Source organism: Ursus americanus, chromosome 14 (genome assembly GCF_024610735.1).
Source record: "Ursus americanus isolate L20-20 chromosome 14, mUrsAme1.1.p, whole genome shotgun sequence".
NCBI classification, from domain to species: domain Eukaryota; kingdom Metazoa; phylum Chordata; class Mammalia; order Carnivora; family Ursidae; genus Ursus; species Ursus americanus.
Genome location: NC_142140.1, coordinates 55,064,149 through 55,082,645, shown reverse-complemented (window position 1 = coordinate 55,082,645; position 18,497 = coordinate 55,064,149). Strand labels below are relative to the sequence as shown.

Sequence of the window (18,497 nt, the reverse complement as noted above, 5' to 3'; positions counted from 1 at the left end):
GGAGAGCACTTGATGTAATGAGCACTGGGTGTTAAATGCAACTGATGAATCACTGAACTCTAACTCTGAAACTAATAATACACTATAAGTTAATTAATTGAACTTAAATAAAATAAATTTTTTTAAAAAGAAAAGAAAAAATTCCAGTGGGCTCCCGGACATAGGGACTGTCCCCAGTTGTCTGGTACCTAGCCCTGGGATGATTAAGGCAGGTAGACAGTGGCCTGGAATGTGAGAGCCCCATAAAGGAGGTGATTGAGGGCATGGGCTTTGGATTGTTTGGTTTGCATTTGAAGGGCATGCTCTAAGAATTGGCTAACCCCAGGATGTTCAGGTCCTCCAGGATCAGCAAGTTTCCAGTTATCACAACAACAGAATACAGAAAATAAAAAACATAGTTAATACATTAATAGTATATAATTACAATAAATGCCATTATGTTAATATTATGAATACTGGGACATATGCTATTTCATTATACCAAACATAAATATATACTTTTTGTATATATGTAATGTATTACTTTCTATCAACAATTATGGATATTTAACACTTCACAATATATTATACTAGCATTACATACAAGTCAATCTCTATAACACTCCTGCCAGGGATAATCATGTTGAACAGGCTGATATTCTCAGTAGTCCCAAGCCCCGTGGCCAGAGTAAAATCATCCCAGTATGTGAGAGAAAGCATTGCCATGAACCATGGAGCTGAGATGAATAACATCGTTCTGCATCTTGGTTTTGGCAGGATGCTGACGCTCAAAGCCATTGCTCACCTTTTCATTTTGGGCTGTTCTTGGGGCCTTGGCTTCTTTCTGGTGGAAGGAGTCCTGGACACCATCAGGTCGGTGGTGGCCTATTCCTTCAGCATAATCAATGTCCTACAGGGAATCTACATCTACTTGGTCTACTGTCTTCTCAATCACAAGGTAAACCAGTCTGCCCTCCACACATTCCACTGCCTCTTGGTGTCTCATGTGTTACCACTACTTTCTGTCTCTTGGGCTTCTCCATTGCTTGGGTGATGGTTGTGTATGTGTGGGGGTGGGGTGGGGAGGCTCTTTCTCCCACATCTTAACATTTGTCCCAAGGACCACCTTTCCAGGATTTGTCTCTCTCACTTCCAGTCATTTGAACCTGTACTGAATGAAGTAGCAGAAACTGGATAGAGCCATACAAGGTCCACAATGAGACCTTGAGAATCTGACAATGAGAAGAAAACACACACACACACACACACACACACACACACACACACACACACACACACACAAATGGGGAAAACATAGTAAATGCTGAGAAAGCCTTGCTTAGGACTTTATCTAGGAAAAATCCCTATGCTATGAAAACAAATCTAGGTTGTTACATTTGAAAACTGAATTTGTAATTGTAAATGTGGGCTAATTCTCAGAATGAAAAAAAGAATCAAATGTTGACTTGGAGGGGCATTATTTTATGCATTATGGCATGGGAGCTATGATACAATAATTTTTATGTGATGCTCAACTTTTGTAAACTGCAGTTTCACACAAATAGTTTGGGATTTATTAATTTTACAAGGATCTCTGAAACTATTGATATTCTTTTTTTTTTATTTGAGCTGTTTTTATTATTTCTATAACTTTTTTCTTTCTTACCAAAAGGAAACCAAAGTTTGGGGAATTTAAGTAATTTGCCTAATATATCACAGATAGACGTAAAACTTGTTTTAGAACCCAAGTCTATTCTTTTATTTTTTAATTTTGTATTATGTTAGTCACCATACAGTACATCATTAGTTTTTGATGTAGTGTTCCATGATTCATTGTTTGCGTATAATGTGCAGTGCTCCATGCAATACGTGCCCTTCTTAATACCCATCACAGGGCTAGCCCATCCCCCCACCCCCCTCCCCTCTGAAACCCTCAGTTTGTTGAAACTTTTGATATTCTAATCCTTTTCTTGGGTGTGTCTACCTTGTCATGATTCTTTTTTTTTATGTTTTTTTTATTATACTATGTTAGTCACCATACAGTACATCCCCGGTTTCCGACGTAAGGCTCAATGATTCATTAGTTGCGTATAACACCCAGTGCACCATGCAATACGTGCCCTCCTTACTACCCATCACCAGTCCATCCCACTCCCCCACCCTCCTCCCTTCTGAAGCCCTCAGCCTTCCTCTCACAGTCCATAGTCTCTCATGTTTCATTCCCCCCTCTGATTACCCCCCCTTTCTTTATCCCTTTCTTCCCCTACTGATCTTCCTAGTTCTTATGTTCCATAGATGAGAGAAATCATATGATAATTATCTTTCTCTGCTTGACTTATTTCATGATTCTGTTTAGAGTTCCACCTTTTAAATTATCTCGTCTAATTTGCCAGATTTTTATTTGTCCATAGTAAGGGTTGATAAACTTTTCTTCAAGTGTCAGGAAATATGTTTGGCTTTGCAGGCTACAAGATTTCTGTTGCAGCTATTTACCCATGCTTTAGTAGCATGAAAGTGCCCATAGGCAATATGTCAATGACGGTATGGCTGCACGCCAATAAAACTTTATTTACAAAAACAAGTAGGGGGTGTAGTTGCTGACCCTTGGTCTCTTGTGTTTTGAAAATTCTCCAACATCACGTCATTGATTTCATGAGCTTGTACATTTTTACAAGATTTTCAGTTTCACTTTGCAATCATTTGCACTGGGACTTACTGATTGGATGTTTTACTATCTGGTAGAATTATGGGCGTGGAGAAGTACAATAAGCACTACATGTAATGCATTTAGAAAGTTTTTATTTTTAAGTCATCTCTACACCCACTGTGGGGCTCAAACTTAACAGCCCTGAGACCAAGAGCTTCACACTCCATAGACTGAGCCAGCCAGGCATCCCATGTGTAATGCAATTAATGCTCAATCGTTAAATGTATATGGTGGCTAGTCAACAAAATGAAGTAAAATTTTCTCAATCATTTCGTTGCAATTTAAATTTCAAATTGGCAAAGAAGAAGTCAAACTCTCCCTCTTTGCAGATGACATGATACTTTATGTGGAAAACCCAAAAGACCCCACCCCCAAATTAGTAGAACTCATACAGCAATTCAGCAACATGGCAGGTTATAAAATCAATGCACAGGAATCAGTTGCATTTCTATACACTAACAATGTGACTGAAGAAAGGGAAATTAAGGAATCGATCCCATTTACAATTGCACCAAAAACCGTAAGATACCTAGGCATAAACCTAACCAAAAGCGTAAAGGATCTGTACTCCAGAAACTACAGAACACTTATGAAAGAAATTGAGGAAGCCACAAAGAGATGGAAAAATATTCCATGCTCATGGATTGGAAGAACAAATATTGTTAAAATGTCTATGCTTCCCAGAGCCATCTACATATTCAATGCAATCCCTATCAAAATACCATTGACATTTTTCACAGAGTTGGAACAAACAATCCTAAAATTTGTATGTTATTTGCCCCTTCCTCCTTATGGAGAGAAGTATGTAGTCACACTTAAACAGACATGTGATGTCAAAACAGTCTTCTTTCCTAGGTGACAATGCTTGCATATTTTTATATTAACTTTTCATTTTCCGAGAAGCAGTATGGCTTCACAGAATTTCACAGACTTGGCAGAGTTGCAAATATCTCTAGAATGTTCCCTCTCCATGCTCCAGCTTTCCAGGGAGCTCCTTGAAGCCTGCTCCTTTGTTCTTTCCAATACCATCTTGATATTTTGAAAAGTGTCCCTGTTCCTTGAACACTACAGGTTCCAGACCCACCTAAAATTACTCTTCTTTAAGACATGGCATTGGCCACTCCCAAAGGAGCCTGGGGTATCACATGAGTCCGTGTGTCATCTGGCTGTCACCAGATGATACTGAGATTGGGATATTTGGTTCATGCTGACATTTACGACTCCAACAAGACTAAATCCTTTCATGATTTAGCACTCTCTCCCATGAAACATTTAGCCTACGTCCTCTTTAGTAAACATGCTTAAGCATCCTGCAAGACCTACCAAGTCTGGATACCTGTACGATTAGTTTTCTCCCGAGGTTTTCTGGCAGTGTTTCCTGTTTCTGGGGGCCGAGGGCTCAACAGTCTGGGCTTCAGTTGTGAAGCTCAAGAGTCCAGAGGCATTTGAGCCATTTTTCTCTCCTAATAGTGCACAGCTCTAAGACTTGTATGACTTACATGTGAAAGACCATTTTCAAAAACCATGGTAGTCCAAAATTTTTGTGATGTGCAATTTTACCAGATTTTAAAACAATGAGTGTCTCTATACACAGTTGCATTTCTGGAAAGTTTTCCTAAGAAAATAATGGGAACAGTGAATAAATGATTAGGAGGGGGAAGTGATAGGATTCGTTATAGGTGTTCATTATAGGTACTAAAAAACCCCTGCTGGACACAAGTTAAAAGTCCACTAACAAGAAGTTGGTTCATAAAATAGGATATAGCATACACTGGGAAAGTACATGGCCATTAAAAATTATAATGTGAAAATCCACATTTATCGGTATGAAAAAGGAAAAAGTAAAATTTGTCTATAAAGGAGTATTAATATGATCCCATTTCTGCAAAAAAAAAAATATATATATAGTGTATGTCATGTGTGAGTACACACACGGAAGTCCTTAAGAATATACATTAAGTAAGGAGGGCACGTATTGCATGGTGCACTGGGTGTTATACGCAACTAATGAATCATCGAGCCTTACATCGGAAACCGGGGATGTACTGTATGGTGACTAACATAATGTAATAAAAAATCATTAAAAAAAAAAGAAAGAAACCAGGGATGTACTGTATGGTGACTAACATAATAAAAAAACATTAAAATAAAAAATTTTTAAAAAGCATAAAACTCATAGAAAAAAAAGAATATACATTAAGATGTTAATTTTCCTCTGTTTCCTTTTACTTCTATATCAATTTATTTATATACCTATATACCTTTATATCTACAAATTTGAATTCTTTACAATGTATTATTATATATTTTTAAATACCATAAAAATACTTTAAATTTTCATGCCTTACCAAACTATAATTGTATCTTCTTCTTTGTATGATCCTTCTGTGTGTTTCACAAAATCAGTCTAGGGACAAAACTAATCCCTAGTGACATGCTGGATGAGGGGCAAAGCCAACATTTGGCAATTAGGGACATCTGACTGGGAACCAAACCTGAGTGCTCTGCTTGTTAGGGAATATTGTGGGAGACTTACGTCACCAGTGCTCTCATAGTAAGGAGAACCCTTATATTTCTCTTCATTATTTGCATTGCATGCTCATGAGGTCTCATTTAGAATAACAGCCATTTAGATATATTCTTTTATTTTTTTATTTAAATTCAATTAGCCAACATTAGATATAATCCTTTAATGCACCGTTTTAAATTATTTTCATGTTATAAACTTCAAATTAGTCTCAAGTTTTCTCACCTGAAGAATGATTTATAAATATGATTTTTGATACATAAATGTAATATACATATACGATCCATAAAATATGATTCAAAATTAGCTAAAACTTCATGAAATTTCCAACGTTACAATAAAGATACAAAATCATAGTTAACATCATTAATATCCACCTATTATCACTTAGTCAATCAATACATGGATGCCTATTTGGAATGGTGTGTGCAGCATTCTTCCTCAAAAGAGATAGGAATTGCAGCGAACATTGGTTTACAAGTATCTATCTGGGTCCCTATGTTCAAATCTTTCAGATGTAGCTAGGAGTGGAATTGCTGGGTCATGTGGTATTTCTGTTTGCATGTTAGAGGAACCACAGTGGTTTTCCACAATGGCAGCACCATTTTCCATTCCCACCAGCAATGACAGAGGTTCCAAATTCTCCACATCCTCACCAACACTAGTTATCATTGTAAAAACTCATACGGCCATCCTGGTAGGTATGAAGTGGTATCCCATACAACAGACTACTATTCAGCCATAAAAAGGAATGAAGTTCTGATACATTCTATAGCAAGGATGAATCTTGAAAACATTACGCTAAGTGAAATGAGCCAAAGATAATGGGCAAATATTGTGTGATTCCACTTATATGAAATATCTACAATAGGTAAATTCATAGGGACAGAATATAGATTAGAGGTTACCAAGGGCTGGGGAGTGGGGGTGGGAATGTACTGCTTAATGGTTATAGGGGTAATGAGAAAGTTTTGGAAATGGATGGTAGTGATGGTCGTACAATGTCATGAATATAATTAATGCCACCGAATTTTTTTTTGTAATTTTTATTTTGTTATATTAGTCACCATACAGTACATCCCCAGTTTTTGATGCAATGGAACATTGCCACCAAATTTTAGACCCAAAAAAAATGGCTACAATGGCAAATTTATGTTATATATGTTATATATATATATATCCTTTAATGCACTGTTTTAAATTATTTTCATGTTATAAACTTCAAATTAGTCTCAAGTTTTCTCACCTGAAGAATGATTTATAAATATGATTTTTGATACATAAATGTAATATACATATACGATCCATAAATATGATTCAAAATTAGTTAAAACTTCATGAAATTTTAAATTTTAAATATGCTCCATCACAACGAAAATTGTTTTAAAAAATGAGTTAATGGGGCGCCTGGGTGGCACAGCGGTTAAGCGTCTGCCTTCGGCTCAGGGCGTGATCCCAGCGTTATGGGATCGAGCCCCACATCAGGCTCTTCCACTAATAAATAAATAAATAAATAAATAAATAAATAAATAAATAAATAAAAACTTTAAAAAAAATAAAAAATAAAAAATGAGTTAATGATATAAATGCAATTCACAGAACATTAATGGGAGGGTGGCTATGGCCAATGACTGAGGTTGCAGGTCACTTGGAAAACTGGCAGGGGAGGGGAGGCAGGAACTCACGCCTTCCAGAGCCTGTTTCACGGCGCTCATCTCTTGTTCATACTCTCTGAAATCATGCCCATTTCTGTGTGCTTGCACACTCAGGTACAAGAAGAATACAGAACCTGGTTCAAGAAGATGAGGAAAATAACAGAAACTGACAATGATGACTTGTTTGGCTCAGCCACACAAACCAAAATGGTAGGATTTCCTTTGGTCCCATTTCATGCTTTTCCCCATGTCTGACCCCTCATGATTTCATCTAATGTGAGAACCCTGATCCTTGCTTTTCAAAGAGAGAGCAGTCTTCACAAATGAATACCATCAGCCAAGGGTGGAATATTTTTAGAATTATTTGTACAAAACTCTACCTGCATATTTCACATTACTGGGAGCTTCTTTGGGGGCAGAAATGTGGTATTTTTCTCTTGTCCCAAGGACCTAGAGCTGGTCCAGTTCACAAAAGCAGATATTCCAGGGCCATAAGCCACAGAAACATGAAGGGAAATTTTTTTTTAATTTTATTTATTTATTTATTTGACAGAGAGAGAGAGACAGCCAGTGAGAGAGGGAACACAAGCAGGGGGAGAGGGAGAGGGAGAAGCAGCCTCCTAGCGGAGGAGCCTGATGTGGGGCTCGATCCCAGAACGCTGGGATCACGCCCTGAGCTGAAGGCAGACGCTTAGCGACTGCGCCACCCAGGCGCCGTGAAGGGAAATTTTCTTAATTAAGTAAAATTTCTTCACAAGTTTAGAATGGTTACTAACTGTAAAGTTTTCTTAAAAGGCGAAGAGAATGGGTCTTAAGACAGCAGCAATAGAAGGGACATAACAGAGATACCGTTTGCTTCTCCTCAATATTTCATTATGAAAAAGTTCAGACATAGAAAAGTTTTTAATAATTTTACAATGAATATCCATCTTTGCACTACCTACAGTCTACAACGAACATTTTCATACAGTAACTTTATCTCCTATCTGCCCATCTATTCATCCCCAATCACTGCGTTACCCTTCCTTGTTTTTTATGATCACATTTTAATCATTCAGTCTGTAGCTTTCAGAAAGCCAAACCTGTTGCTTTGTTCTTTGAGGCGAATCATCCAAGAACACATAAATCAATCAGCAATTTTCTTTTGCTCTATTATAGCCACGTGCTGTGCTGAATCCTGGGGAGTCAAAGGTTCCCTGAAGATTAAAATCTCCAAATGAAATGAGTGAACACTAATAAAGCATTTAGAATAATGCTGGCAGATAGCAAGAGCCATATCAGTATTTGTGTGAGGAAAGCATGAATGAATAGTGCAATGCCCACAGTGGATGTCATGGGCATTGAATGTGTGTACTCCCTTCAATATCCCCACCCATGGCTTTATCTCAGAAAGCTGGGGACACTCGGATGTCTGAAACCCATGGTTCAAAGTTTGTTTCTACGTGATGTACAGGTTTTCCTTTTGTCCCAAAGTCCTTCAAAGCTAATTCAGGCATTTCTTCCTCTTTGCTACTTCAGACCTTGAAAAAGGTTCCGGGGGAATTGAACGAGTAGCTTGATGGAAAGCTGTGAACCAGAGGCTCAGAATTAACGCATCATTTATGTACATAAACTACAACAATAACCTGGGAATGGTGTGGTTTGGTGGGAAAACGCAGAACATAGGGGAGGCGGGATATGGAGAAAGGGAGAAATAGAGCACGAGGACCTTCAGTAGGGAGTGAGAAACGAAGGGATCTCATCAATGACTAGAAGCTGTTAAAGGTGGACCCGTTCTAGTTTCAGCTCAGCAGCCTTCTCTTTATCCGACCGTGAGCAAGTGTTTTCACCTCTGTGGTCCTCAGCTCCTTCTGTCCACTGAGGATGCTGAAACCATGTGATCTTTCAACAAATAGGCACTGACAACCTACTCTGTGCCAGTCACTGTCTAAACATTGAGAACATGATGGTGAAGAATAGAGCTGTTCCTGCCTTCAGAGAATTCAGTCAGTGAAAAGATGGAAACCACAGCACGCCACGCAGGCAATGACTCATGGGGTTCTCATTCTAGCAGATAACTTGAAACCTCCAGTCGATAATCATTTGATGCAATTGCTTATATGGCTCTTCGATTTTAATGTGGAAAGTACCTACTAACCTGTTCTTCTATGTATAATTGACACATGATTAATGTGTTCTCTTTCCCTTCTGCCAATTTCCCAAACGGAGGTGGAAAAGACGGTGGGCTTTCCTGGGAAAAGCAACAACGTATCTTCATAGCATAACATAACCCATGCTCCAGACTCCTCACCTGACTTTCTTGAGAGTGAAAAGGAAGAACAAGAATAAAGCCACTTATTAAAAATGTGTTTTGGTAATTCTTCCATCATACCCTGGACGTATGAATGGAAATTATGTTTTTGGGGAGCTTCCTTCAAAATCTTGATTCCTACTCTCATACTTGGTACATAGATACCCAGTTTGCTGTGGAAGCAAACTGTTTTCTCTCCCTCTCTTTCGCTCTCTCTCTTCCTCCCTCTCTCCCTCCCTTCCTTTCTTTCCTCCTTCCTCCTTCCTCCCTCCTTTTTTCATTTTATATTGAGGCATGACACTCTCTACACCGATTCTCCCACTATGCTTATCTCGTTTACATGAGTCTCATCTCTTTGGTGTATTTCCATATTCTGCATATCGTTTTATACTAAATGGCCTGATCGTTTGAGAGAAGCATGGGTCTTTGATGCTGGAGACTCAAGAGGAAGATACAGGGCAGAGAATTTAAAGAAAGCACTGGCTAGCTGGAGCATATAAAGTTTGTGCTGATTTGCAGTTTTTGAATAACTGAGGAATATTTAATTCTGATAGTATTGCTACTCCTCACAACTGGTTGCTCTTATTGTTCTTCCATTTTATTCACATGATATGAGAATTTGAAATTATCTACAGTATAAAATTTACATATCTGTGGCATGTAATTAAGGTAATTAAAATTATTTTTTTCCATTATTTGAAACAATGCAGGTTTTTAAACATTTATAACGGGAACTGAATAACTTATTTTTCTCTAGCAGCAAAAATTTGGGTGCCAATTTCTCATGTAGTCTAGATTGGGTGTATTCTGTCTTCATGTTCTCAGCTCTAGCCACAGTCTAAATTTGTGTTCTATGATCAAAGCATCAAGGAACTGAAAAGCTTAGTACCGGTTTTGGAAAATCATCTTGTAAGTTATCATCATGGTCAGAGTGACTACACTGGTAATGATAAAGTTTGTCATGATGTCTGTGGGGGGTTCCAAGCAGAATTGATGGGAGTCACTCACTCACTCACTCATTACTGAAAGAAACACTCAATTTGTTATGTCCCCCTGTTTCCCCACATACAATGTTGAGGAGGATGGAAGAAGATATAATAAAAACGTGCTAAACTGTAAAAATCGGCATATTATTTCAACATTCCTACAGATATGGATCACTTTTTTAAAAAGACAATTTGGGGGGAACAGTTTTAGGATCACAGAAAAGTTAAGAGGAGGGGCGCCTGGGTGGCACAGCGGTTAAGCGTCTGCCTTCGGCTCAGGGCGTGATCCTGGTGTTATGGGATCGAGCCCCCCATCAGGCTCCTCTGCTATGAGCCTGCTTCTTCCTCTCCCACTCCTCCTGCTTGTGTTCCCTCTCTCGCTGGCTGTCTCTATCTCTGTCGAATAAATAAATAGAATCTTAAAAAAAAAAAAGAAAAGTTAAGAGGAAGGTACATGTGCCCCCCACCCCCGCACATGCACAGCACTCCCCCACCCCATCCTCTCCCACCAAATGGTACATTTGCCAAAATCCATGAACTTACACAAACACAGTATCATCACCCAAAGGCCATAGTTGACATTAGGGTTCACTGCTGATGTCATACCTCCTGTGGGTTTGGACAGATGTATAGTGACCTACGTATCCACCATTATGGCATCATACAGAGTAGTTTCACTGCCATAAAATTCCTCTGTGCCTCACCTGTTCATCCTTCTCGTGACCCGACCCCACTGATCCTTGTACAGTCTCTATAGTCTCATCTTTTCAGAATGTCACAGGGTTGGAATCATGCAGTTTGGCTTTCAGACTGCCTTCTTTCACTTAGTCACAAGCATTTAGGGTACTTCCATGTCTTTTCATGGCTTGATGGTTTATTCCTTTTTAGTGGTGAATAACATTCCCTCGTCTGGATGTCCCACAGTTTATTTGTCTGTCGCCTACTGAAGGACATCTTGGTTGCTTCCAAGTTTAAGCAATTATGAATAAAGCTGCCATAAGCATCCTTGTTCAGGTTTTCACATGAAAAATGTATGTCCACTTCTGTGACTGCACAGTATTTTTCAAGGTGAAATTTTCTCAAGCTAAGACCACCTAAGACTGGGACCATAAACCATGGCTGATGGTCTAAAGCCAGCTCATCACCTGTGGTTTTTAAAGCCCATAAACTAGGGATGGTTTCTACATTTTAACTGAAAAAATCAAAAGGACAGTAATATTTTGCAACACTGAAAATTACATGAAATTCAAATTTCAGTGTCCCCACATAAAGTTTTATTGGCATGTAGCCATGCTCATTCACGTACATATTGTCAGTGGTTCCTTTTGTCTGCAATGACAGATTTGAATAGTTACAACAAAGACAGTATAACCCACAAAGATGAAAATATTTACTCTCTATCTTATGTATTTATTTATTTTTTATTTATTTAATATGAGTATAGTTCACACACACTTTATTTATTTTTATATGAGTGTAGTTGACACACAATTTTATTTGAGAATAGTTAACATTAGTTTCGGGCACACCACGTAGTGATTCAACAAGTTTATATGTAATGCCATGCTCACCACAAGTGTAGCTACCATCTGTCACCATACAACTTCATTAAAATATCATTGACTATATTCCCTGTGCTATACCTTTCATCCCCATGACTTTCAGAGCTGGAAGGCTGTATCTCCCACTCCCCTCACCCATTTTGCCCATCCCCCCATCCCCTCCCTGCTGGCAACCATCAATCAGTTTGTTCTCTGTATTTAAAGGTCTGATTCTCCTTTTTGTTTGTTTATTCATTTGTTTTGTTTTTTAGATTCCACGTATAAATGAAATCATATGGTATTTGTCTTTATGTGTCTCTCTTATTCCACTTAGCATATACCCTCTAGTTCCATCCATGTTGTCACAAATGGCAAGATCTCACCCTTTTTATGGCTGAGTTATATTCCATTGTATGTATAGACCACATCTTCTTTATCCATTCTTCTATTGATGGACACTTGGGTTGCTTCCATATCTTGGCTATTGTAAATAATGCTGCAGTAACATAGGGGTGCATATATCTTTTCAAATTAGTGTTTTTGTTTTCTTTGGGTAAATACCTAGTAGCGGAATTACTGAATCATACGGCATTTCTATTTTCAATTTTTTGAGGGACCTCCATACTGTTTTCTACAATGGCTGCACTAATTTACATTCCTACCAACAGTGCCCTTTTCTCCATGTCTTTGCCAACACTTGGTATTTTTTGTCTTTTTGATTCTAGCCATTCTAACTGGCTTGAGGCAGTGGTTTTGATTTGCATTACCCTGATGATGAGTGATGTTGGACATCTTTTCATGCGTCTGTTGGCCATCTGTATGTCTTCTCTGGAAAAATGCCTATTCAGATCCCATGCCCATTTTTTAACCAGATTGGGGGTTTTTTGGTGTTATATAAGCTTCTTATATATTTTAGATACTAACCCCTTATTACATATATCATTTGCAAATATCTTCTTCCATTCAATAGGTTGCATTTTCATTTTGTTGATTATTTTCTTTTCTGTGCAAGAGTTTTCATTTTGATGAAGTCCCAAGAGTTTACTTTTGCTTTTATTTCCCTTGCCTCAGGAGACATATCTAGTAATAAAGTTCTATAGGTGATGTCAGAGAAATTACTGCCTGTGCTTTCTTCTAGGATTTTTATGATTTCACATCTCACATTTAGGTATTAAATCCATTTTGAGGGTTCTTTTGTGCATGGTGTAAGAAAGTGGTCCAGTTTCATTCTTTTGCATGTAGCTGTCCAGTTTTCCCAACACCATTTGTTGAAGAGACTGTCTTTTTCCTTTGGATATTCTTTCCTCCTTTGTCATAGATTAATTGACCGTGTAATTGTGGGGTTATTTTGGGGCTCTCTCTGCTATTCCTTTTGATCTGTGTGTCTGTTTTCGTGCCAGAACTATGCTGTTTTGATTACTGTAGCTTTGCAGAATAGTTTGAAATCTGGGATTGTGATACCTCCAGTTTTTCTTCTGTCTGAAAATTGCTTTGGCTATTTTTTGGTTCTATATAAATTTAGGATTATTTGTTCTAGTTCTGTGAATGATGCTGTTGGTATTTTAATAGGGATTGCATTGAATCTGTAGATTGCTTGGGGTAGTATAGACATTTTAACAATATTAATTCTTCCAATCTATGGTCATGGAGTATCTTTCCATTTCTGTGTGTCATCTTCAATTTCTTTCATCAGTGCTTTCAGAGTACATGTCTTTTCACATTTAGAACTACAATCTGCCCAATAATGACCTTTGTGGATGGTGTGAGCTAGGGTTAGAGTCATTGTTTTCTCCATGCAGATAGCCAATTCACCCAACACTGTTTTTTGAAAAGTGTTTTTGTCTTCCCACTACTCTTCAGTGCTTCATTTTCATATGTCCAAATATATAGGCCCTCTATGACCAGTTTGTGTCTGAACTTGCCATTTGTTTCCACTGATTTCCTTGTTTATCCTTATGATGAAACTATCCTTTATCATTTCCATGTGAATTTTGTAAGTTGTAATTTCCACAACAAAACATGGGAGAATTTTTATCACAGGTGTGCTGAATCAGTGGATGAATTTGGACAGTACAAAACTAGAGTCTGTACACTATTGAGTCTGTTCAATATTGTGTTTGTTCAGCCATGAACATGGTTGATCCCTCTGCTAATTTCAGTCTTCATTTTTCTAAGTGTTTTTCTATAAATGTGTGGACAGAAGTCTTTCAAAATTTGTATTAGATTTATTTCTAGATTTATTTATTTCTAGGTATTTCATACTTTTAAGTTGTTGTAAATGTCATCTTAAAATTTAAATTTCAAATGTCTTATGACTGGTAGATTTTTTTCTTGTTTTTTAAAGATTTATTTATTTATTTTAGAGAAGGAGGGGCAAAGGGAAAGGAAGAGAGAGAATCTCAAGCAGACCACACCCAGCATGGAGCCCAACGGTGCTTGATCCCACAACCCTTAGATCATGACCTGAGCTGAAATCAAGAGTAAGATGTTTAAGCAACTTGGCCACCCAGGCACCCCCTAAATTTTTTTTTCTTGATCAATGGTACTAGGAGGTTATCAATTTTATTCATCATTTAGTAGTATCTACTTTAGTTTTGTTTATCCCCTCTGTGTCTTTTGTTTTATTAAGTCTTCCTTTTTATTTATCATTTCCTTTCTTCTGTTTTCTTCATTTTTGATTTACTGTTCTTTTTCTAGCTTGTGATGAATGTTTGGAACTTAGAATTTAAGCCTTTGTTCGTTTAAATATACATAAGAATATATAAGCATATATAATCTAGGATTATACATTTCTCGGCAAGGATAGCTCTAACTCCACCCCATAAGATCTGGTAAGTAGTGTTTCCAGTTGGAAACACTTCCCAATTGCTACTATTGTTTCTTCTTTAATCCATGAGTTATTTAGAAGTGTATTTCTTTAGTCTTTAAATACCTAAACCCATTCATTGATTAAATGCCATGTTTATTTTATAATATGGAATATGCAAGCATTTGGAAACATACAGTTGAATGAATGTGTTCTGTTTCCATCCATTGGATAATTGGTAAACAAGAAAATTCCTTAAGCTGACAGTACGTTGTTAAATGCCCATGTGTGGCCCTTTACTGAGCTCTGAAGGAACACAAGATTTGGGTTATATATGTGTAGTATAAAGCATTGTGATGGGGTCCAACCTGTCTCAGTAATTTCAGGGCCCACTCTATCACCTCCTCAGATAAAGATAATTCTTGACCATGTGAAGCATGTGGGGAAAATTCTCCTACGTTCACCTTAAGCTCAAGACCTTCCAGAAAATTCCAAAAGTCAAGAATGTCATACTCAGCATCTGATTTTCCTTCCTCATCCAAATTCTCCAGGTCACCAGCTGGATTGTTAAATTGGATGTTCCAGGGGGCTGGGGGAGGTGCAGCTAAAAGAGATGCATTACCTTGTGATAAAGTGTGCCCCAATGTTAAACAAGGAAAACCCGCATGGAAGAAAGCCCCTAACCATCTGTAACCCCTGATGCATAACACAACTTTATTACAAACATCCAATGAAGTAAACCAAATGAAAGCATCTAGAGAACCAAAATAGCATAATATTTCTAAAATATCAGTTATTTCCAAGCAAAAACACCCAAAGACCAGCAGACCAAGACTAGGACTTCAGCAGCATGAGTAACCCTGGTCTGTGGATCATGGAACAGCTGGGAATGACTCAGTCCTCTCCCCTGACTCACACAGGGATCATCTCCCTACAACACTCCTCAGCACTGACCCAGTGGGTTTCTCCACCTCCAGCCAATGCTAATCATGCTGCATATTGCAGACTGTTTTCCTTCAAGATACAAACAAAAGCACCAAAGAAATGACCATTCCCGGGGTACCTGGGTGGCTCAGTCCGTCAAGCATCTGCCCTTGGCCTTCAGCTCAGGTCTTGATCCTAGGGATCCTGGGATCGAGCCCCGAGGGCTTCCTGTCCAATGGGGCATCTGCTTCTCCCTCTCCTTCTGCCCCTCCCCCTGCTTGTGTTCTCAATCTCTCTCTCTCTCTCTCTCTCAAATGAATACATTTCTAAAATCTTTTTTAAAAAAAAAGATATGACCATTCCTTTCTCAACGTCAGATATGCTGATTACTGCTTAATGCCTAAGGCAAAAATGAAACTCCCTTTTACTCACATGCACAGTCTGGTTCACTTTGTCAACTTCACTACACAGCATTGGGAAGTATTTCCTGGCAGGGCCATCCCAAGATTTAAGGGGGTGCAAAGGCTGTGTCTTTAACCAGAAAGGATGGAGCTGAGGAGAGACTTCCTCTCTCCGACCTCAAGCAGCTAAAGGGAGAGTACACGGAAGGCTGCCCCTTGAGACACTCCCTGGGTTGACCTGAGACTCACTTGGGTAAAGCAAGGGGGTGGGAATCCTTACAGAATATATGTGCTGATTTGGATAATCTAGAGAACTCGGCATCGGGGCAGTGAGTACCTGGGGGACAGTGAATGTGGCTAGCGGCATCATCACTATTGGAGTGGGGGCGCCAAAAGCCCCCCTATCCAGGGGGTTTTCTTCTTGCTCCTTTTCAATGAGGGTAGAAATCAGCTATGTTAATGGAACTTGAGTAGATTATGTCCAGACAGATACTTGCTGCAGAATACAAATGAGGGGGGCAGGTCTGGTCTTGTCCTGCCCACACCCACACCCACCCCTACTATGCTGTCCTCCCAGGTGGCCTCAAACCCAGGCAACAGTTCCTACACTATGACCTCACTCAGCTGCACCTCCCAGAATGCCAGGTCTGGCAGGTAAGAGCCCTGTGTACTAGGCTCCACCTAGTGTTCCATAAAGGGCTCTGTGCCTGGATCCTACTGGACCAGAGAGGGCCATGGGATGTCCTACCCCAGGACATTGAGACTTTGGAATATGCAGATTAGCTCACACTGAAGAGGCAGACCTGCCCCCGTTCTGGGGTGGAATCAGCCCCCACCAAAGCTGCTGGCTCGGGGAGGGAGCTTTCACTAAGTTAAATCCAGAGCCTGCTGTAGGAGACGCAAGTCACATCTGTCCCAGGCATAGCTGTCCACCTCCACTCACTCTCTACCCTTCTGTTTTTGTCTTTGACCCCTTTGAAATCAGGCTTCCTTCCCCACCTCTGCTAAAACTACTCTACCAAGAGTTTAAGAAGTCCGGAAAATGCCAGATCCTTCCAGAACCACATCACTTCTTTTCCATCCTGACCCTAGTGAGACAGTCTCCCCCTCTGACTTCTGTAATGTGACACCTTTATTCCATCAATTATTTGTTCACCATAAATGATTATAATGTTTACTGAATAAATTGTTTGTAAGTAAAATGGGTTGTTTATTGAATAACTCCAATGTGTCTTATGCTGTGAGATAGACAAGTTTCATTCAGGGCAAAGGCAGTGAGCCTGCTAGCAAGGATTCTTTCTTTTTCCTTTTTTCTTTTTTTTTCCTTTTTTTTTTATGATGTTAGTCACCATACAGTACATCCCTAGTTTTCAATGTAAAGTTCCATGATTCATTACTTGCGTATAACACCCAGTGCACCATGCAATACGTGCCCTCCTTAATACCCATCACCAGCCTATCCCATTCCTCCACCCCCCTCCCCTCTGAAGCCCTCAGTTTTTTTCTCAGAGTCCATAGTCTCTCATGGTTCATTTCCCCTTCTGTTTACCCCCCATTTCTTCTTCCCCTTCTTCTCCTACTGATCTTCCTACTTCCTATGTTCCATAAATGAGTGAAACCATATGATAATTGTCTTTCTCTGCTTGACTTATTTCACTTAGCATTATCTCCTCCAGTCCCATCCATGTTGCTGCAAATGTTGGGTAATCATTCTTTTTAATGGCTGAGTAATATTCCATTGTATATATGGACCACATCTTCTTAATCCAGTCATTGTTGAAGGGCATCTCGGCTCCTTCCACAATTTGGCTATTGTGGACAATGCTGCTATGAACATTGGGGTACATATGGCCCTTCTCTTCACTACCTCTGTATCTTTGGGGTAAATACCCAGTAGTACAATTGCTGGATCATAGGGTAGCTCAATTTTTAACTTTTTAAGGGACCTCCCCACTGTTTTCCAGAGTGGCTGTACCAGCTTGCATTCCCACCAACAATGTAGGAGGGATCCTTTCTCCACATCCTCTCCAACATTTGTTGTTTCCTGCCTTGTCAATTTCTGCCATTCTAACTGGCATAAGGTGGTATCTCAATGTGGTTTTGATTTGAATTTCCCTGATGGCTAATGATTTTTTTATTTAAATTCAATTAGCCAAGTTATAGTACATCATTGGTTTTTGATAAAATGTTCAATGATTCATTAGTGCAGTATAACACCCAGTGCTCATCATATCACGCACCCTCCTTTGTGCCCAACACCCAGTTACCCCAACCCCCCACCCTCCTCCCCTCTGGCAACCCTCAGTTTGTTTCCTGGAGTCAAGAGGCTCATATGGTTTGTCTCCCTCTCTGATTTCTTCCCATTCAGTTTCTCCCCCTACCCCGATTGTCCTCTGCACCATTCCTTGTGTTCCACATATGAGTGAAACCATATGATAATTGTGTTTCTCTGACTGACTTATTTCACATGGAATCCAATCTCTTACCCACAAAACCACCACTCCACTCTTTCACACCTTTGTCTCTCGAAAGAGTTTAATGACGTGCAATTTTGCTATAACAAAGCACAGCGGCATAAAGCAAGAAACAGGATTGACATCGGACAGGAAGTGAAACTGGGGGCTGTCTCATGGTGAAGCATCCCAAAGGATCCTTCCGCACAACCGTTTCCTACTTTTCCT

The 18,497-nt window shown here is 39.2% G+C and overlaps 1 protein-coding gene across 1 annotated transcript in view; it reads left to right on the top strand.

The window, feature by feature from the left end:
• Positions 1-7,141, top strand: part of LOC123777621 (putative adhesion G protein-coupled receptor E4P) — a 48,996-nt gene extending 41,855 nt beyond the window's left edge. Inside the window, exons 12-13 of the mRNA XM_087867741.1 lie at positions 757-937; positions 6,983-7,141. Of these exons, the coding sequence (XP_087723867.1) occupies positions 757-937; positions 6,983-7,123 (322 nt within the window). The 3' untranslated portion in view covers positions 7,124-7,141. The remainder of the gene's footprint in view (positions 1-756; positions 938-6,982) is intronic.
• Positions 7,142-18,497: the final 11,356 nt, after the last annotated feature.